This window comes from Rutidosis leptorrhynchoides, unplaced genomic scaffold (genome assembly GCF_046630445.1).
Source record: "Rutidosis leptorrhynchoides isolate AG116_Rl617_1_P2 unplaced genomic scaffold, CSIRO_AGI_Rlap_v1 contig223, whole genome shotgun sequence".
In the NCBI taxonomy this organism is placed as follows: Eukaryota; Viridiplantae; Streptophyta; class Magnoliopsida; order Asterales; family Asteraceae; genus Rutidosis; species Rutidosis leptorrhynchoides.
In genome coordinates, this window is record NW_027266472.1 from 77,071 (window position 1) to 82,581 (window position 5,511).

A 5,511-nucleotide genomic window follows, 5' to 3' on the forward strand; every position below is an offset into this window, starting at 1 on the left:
CTACGTATGTTTGTTTGTTTGTGCTTTGAGTGCGTGTATGTATGTATGTACTACTTTGGAGCCTCCTTTTGCGGGTCGGATCTTGTGATTGACGTATTGTTTATAAATTCGATCTTCTAAAAGGGTACTCATCTGAGCTCGATCTGGGATTTTGATTTGCTCTGCTCGGCTCCTCTCTGTTTTTTTCATTTGGGCAATTCGTCGAATTACAAGAGATCACTAAAATGCAGCATCTCTGAGGTGAGGTTTTCGCGTTTCGATCTTGTTTTAGTTACTGGGTGTGTGATATTTTAGTTTAAAGTTTCGATTTTTAATCCAATCCAATCCATGGAGCAAAATCAGCAAAAGAAGTTCGTATGCAAGTTTTGTCACAAAAGGTATCCATGTGGTAAGTCTTTAGGTGGTCACATTAGAATTCACTTGAATAATCATAAGCACGTTTCAGCTGAAGCTGATGAAGAAGATGAAATTGAGCTCATTGGTAATGGAGGATTGATTAATAGTGGTGGAAGTGGCCAATCTAGCTATGTTCTTAGAGAGAACCCGAGAAAGACTAAGAGGTTTGTCGATTCGAGTGGTGTTTTCATTTCGAAGCATCGAGAAGAAATGACTAATTTGTTGTGTAAAGATTGTGGTAAAGGGTTTCCATCTCTTAAGGCACTTTGTGGTCACATGGCTTGTCACTCTGAGAAAGGCAACAACAATAATAACAAGCTGATTAAAACTAGAGATCTCTCATCTGAGCAGAATCTTGTAATGGATGATGAATCGGATACTGAGAATTCTTCGGCTGCTCCTAGTAGGAGAAGTACTAGATCCAAAAGAATGAGGTTTGTTGGTGCTTACGACTCTAATTCTTCGTTTAACGGTAATTATTCGTCATCTGAGAATATGGAACAGGAACAAGAAGAGGTAGCTATGTGCTTGATTATGTTGTCTAGGGATTCTGGGTTCAAAAGAGCTTGGAACTTAGTTGCGGATTCGTCCGATAACAATTCGGTAGTGCTAGAAACTAAATCGTCTTCGACTGACCTCAGGATCAATGCTAAGAATGGAAATAATATGGAAATGATGATGAAGAAAATTGGGAAGAACAAGTTAAAATCTGCAAAGAATGAACTTTCCGAGGACTCTGATTCTGGGTATTTTAACAATGGACCAAAGGATGATGATGATGGAAATGGTATGAGTTATGAATTTACAAGGCCTAAAAAGGTGTTTAGATCTGGTTTTGAGGAATTTGAGGAGGATGATGATGAAAATGATGATGCTGAATTGGGGAAGAAACTGAAAAGATTCAAACTTGTCAAGAAACCAGCAGTCGATCACAAGAGAAATGAAGGATACGAGTGTTTGGTTTGTAACAAGGTGTTCCATTCGCATAGGTCTTTGTGGGGGCATCAAGCGAGCCATAGCAAGGTCAAAGGTTGTAGCTATGATCAGTCAAACTATGGAAGTGGCGAGAACAGCATAACGGAGAATGAGAATCATTCTATTCGCTCGAGCAAAGTTGAGAATCAGAAATTGAGAATTGGCAATGTTGCAGCCAAGAAGAGATTAGGGGGAGGATCAAAGAAAAGTAAAGGCCATGAGTGTCCAATTTGCTTCAGAATGTTCAAGTCAGGACAAGCTTTAGGTGGTCATAAGAGGTCCCATTTTATGGCAACTTCTGCTGACAATGAAACTGTCGTGATTAATCACAAAATCCCATCTCTAATTGACCTTAATCTTCCGGCACCGGACGACGACGACGAAGAAAATCCAATTGGTCATGCCGGATGGTAGTTCCTGATCCTGCCTCATTACTTTCATCAAGGTACAATGCAGCTACAGTGTATAGACAAATTTGTTGGGCAAGTTTTTTTTTTTTTTTTTTTCACTTTCTTTTGGAATCTCTTTTATTTTGCTTCAAATTCAAATCTTCTTATACAGAACTTTATGCATTACTTTTGATTCTGAACTTCTACACAAGTTCAATTTTCATTCAATTTTTTTTTTCCTTTTACAATGTGGTTATAATTCTTAATCATTATGAACAGTATTGAAACCAGAATATCTATTTTTGTGAGGCAACTAAAAAACCATTGGCTTAGTAATTTAAATTGAGTTGCTTAATATCTTTATAAAGTAGTGTAGTAGTAGTAGTAGTTAGCCAAATTTCTTCAAGGGGTGTCTGTTAAAGGAAAATAGGACCACTAGCTTCTATGTAGACACAACAAAGAAAGGCTATTTTATGAATTGGGAGAGAGAGAGATATTTACTAGTACTAAATTTACATCTTCTTTGTGCTTGGAATATAAAAATGTATGTATGATGATCATGATGAGGATGAGAAGGATATTTACTTACTGCGTACAGTATTATTTTTTATTTATTAGACAAGCAGAAGACATTGACAGTTAAGTGTAGCCTTCTTTGAAGTCACATATTGAACATACTTTAAGGAAATGCATCTAGGGATGATCAATCAATGCCCACTTTTTTTATAGTATATGTTTATACAGTCAGCTCACATTTAAGATCGTTCTTTCTTTATCCTTGCCACTTACGAGGAATGAACGTAGTTCGATTGGTTCGGTTGAAATTGAATCGATTTTTGTATCGAAAATTCGACTGTTCCAGTTAGAAATTCGTTAGGACCATTAGGAAAATCAGCCATTTGTATGTGGGGCCATTTTTAGTATCCATGTGAATTATCTCTCTATCTCTATGAATACAAAGGAATTCCATGAATACCCTAATCAATGCAATGGGAAATAAGACTTGTTGTATTGATCGCGGGGCATTCAACTAGTTCGATTTTATTCGATTCAAACAACTTGTAAGCAGTCTTTTCTTGGAAAAAATATCTAGTATTTGATTTGGTCTTGCTTTTCTAAACTGAATCAACGAGAATTTGAGATTCGAATCAGTCTAAATGAATTGATCCGGTCCATTTTTGAACCCATACTGGATATATCTTTCTTTTACTATACACAAAATGATTGTTCTTTTTTACTTTACCTAAGCTTAAGGCTAAAACCTCGTTCCATCCAAGTTTTTGTTGCTTGTATGGCACTTATGTATACCCCGGCCCACAAATTAATCAATATATACTGATACATACATATATTCTTTCCGTTCCAAATAGTAATCTCATTTGCTTCTTGAGTACTTATATAGTTATATAAGAAAACAGATAGTATAATAGATGAGGGAAACCGTTCTCTTATGGTTTCTACAAAAGTTGCGGCTTAGAAAGATGTTAAATTGCTTTGTCCCAAATCGAAACAAGATTTGTAAAAAACAATAATATTATGCTATATATTACAAATAAGGTTAAGTGCATATAGCTACATAATTTTTGTCATTTAGGATGCGTTTGTTACGCAAGATGAGACAGAACAGAATAATATGGGACATGACAGAACATGATAGAATTGGACAATTTCTTGTTCTGTTCTATGTTTGGTATATAACGAACGGGACATGACCGAACATAAATACAATGACTAATATATCCCTATATGTTTTTTCAAGATATAATTCAGCCCAATTCTTAATCAGTTCATCAATTTTATGAAATAGTTGTAGCAAATATTATTATTGTTCTTTAAACTCCTTTTTAAAAAAATTAAACGTTAAACTCGTTTAGCACAATTAATAAGCAAACAAACAAAATATCGACAATTGATAATGGATTGATTCTTCATGTCAATGTTACATGAAATTCAAAAGACGATTCTTAACGCATGAAATCTGAATACACCTTGAATAAAATTGATAACCCACCATCAAACAGCACTAAAAAAACCACATAGTAAAACATAAGGATAAATTAAAAAGAATGGTACTAGCAGATATCAAAACTTTACTTTCTATTGAAATATCAAAGTTACAATGCTCATCTCCATTAATTAGTTCGTCTAAAACAAGCCATAAACTTGTTCCAGTACATAGCTGCAAAAAAGGAGCAAAAATACATAGCTGCAAAAAAGCCATAAACTTGTCCCAGTACATAGCTCCAAAAGTAGCAGCCCGTTGAAGTCCGTAAGAGCTGCAGAAGCTTCAGCATAGTAGACATCCATAATACCTTCTTCATAGACTGAGATTTAGTCCAGAACCTGACCATTTTCGTTTCTAAGGACTGCACCCAACCCCCCAGCAGTTTGCTTCCCGAAACAGAGCCGCATCCGAATTGATTTTGAACCATCCATGAGGTGGAACACTTCATCGATTAGCTACCAGTACTGGCGTTCTTCTGGCAGCTGCAACAAACCTTGGATTCTGGTCTAAACAGAGAGACTTCGCCGAGAAAAATCCTGCAGCAGGGAGTTGACAAATCGAGTCGTGCCATGCCCTATTTCGATTTTCCAAGTGATCCACAAAATGACATTGAGCAGTTTCTAATTCTCTATATCCAGTACACAATTCATACAACAATAACAGTCAAAAGTATTCTCATTGGACCAGGCAGTCACATTATGATTTGGCAAAAAAAATACTCCCTATTCTAAAAGACAAGTAGGAAATAGATGAGAAGCATTTTCAGGGGCTGAATGACAAACCGGGCACAGCTGATCAGTTGCGATTCTTCGAAAACGCATCATATCTCGTGTAGGAAGACAGCTTTCCAGATGGGAGTTAGCATTTCGACAGGAGGACAAGCTTTCTGGCAAACAAAATTGCAGGAATTGATAAGGCTATATAGTACTGCTTATTTCTAACTGAAGAAGAATCAAGAAATAACCAAATGAACAATACCAAACAGTGAACATAAATGTGAAGAATCCATATTTAATGTGTGATTTATACAGAATGACATGATCACATGAACTTTGTGATAAAAAAGTTTAAATTGTTAACACTGATTTTAGCACAAGTACAACTAAAAAGGTTTTCTTGTATATGATAACCAAATAAAAGGTTGGTAAAGGCGTAAAGTCATCCTAAATCCTAATATGAAAAACTTGTAATCAACCACTCTTTGAACTCAGGATTCACATCCTAATATGAAAACTTGTAAAGCAACATTCCAAGACAAAAGTGAAAAGGAGAAGCATAAATAAACAAAGCATACCAGTTTTTGAACTCAGGGAGGCGGCAGATAAATGGCTTCAATTCATCAGAGCCCTTAATTGGTAGCAAAGCCCCATTCAAGTTCAGTAACGCAGAAACTAAATCAAAGAAAAAGTCCACCTATCTAGTAAACAAAATCATCACAACACAGAGTAATGCAGAAACTAAATCAAAGAAAAAGCAGGGTGGATTCCTTTTAAACATGTCTGCCACACGTTTGGACAATACAAACGTGAAGATGCATCTTTTCTTCTATCTCTTGCATCAGATTCCCAACAGTCAAAACCTTCAAATTTCCATATAATGAATACCGCTATGATCACAGACGTTAAAACCCATATTACACATAGCAACACCCTCCAGGTCTACTACTTAACTTTAGCATAAGAACAGATGTTTAAACCCAAAAAACTAAAAGGGAAAAGTATTACAATGGACATGAACCAAGAGAAA

At 35.8% G+C, this 5,511-nt stretch overlaps 1 protein-coding gene across 1 annotated transcript; it reads left to right on the forward strand.

The window, feature by feature from the left end:
- The first annotated feature begins 327 nt into the window (after positions 1–327).
- On the forward strand, positions 328–1,785 carry LOC139882066 (uncharacterized). Its single transcript, XM_071866442.1, has one exon. The coding sequence runs from the start codon at positions 328–330 to the stop codon at positions 1,783–1,785; it is 1,458 nt and encodes a 485-aa protein (XP_071722543.1).
- Positions 1,786–5,511: the final 3,726 nt, after the last annotated feature.

Excerpts from the sequence above, each read along its gene's own strand:
- LOC139882066 (XM_071866442.1), top strand. The coding sequence starts at position 328 with ATGGAGCAAAATCAGCAAAAGAAGTTCGTATGCAAGTTTTGTCACAAA.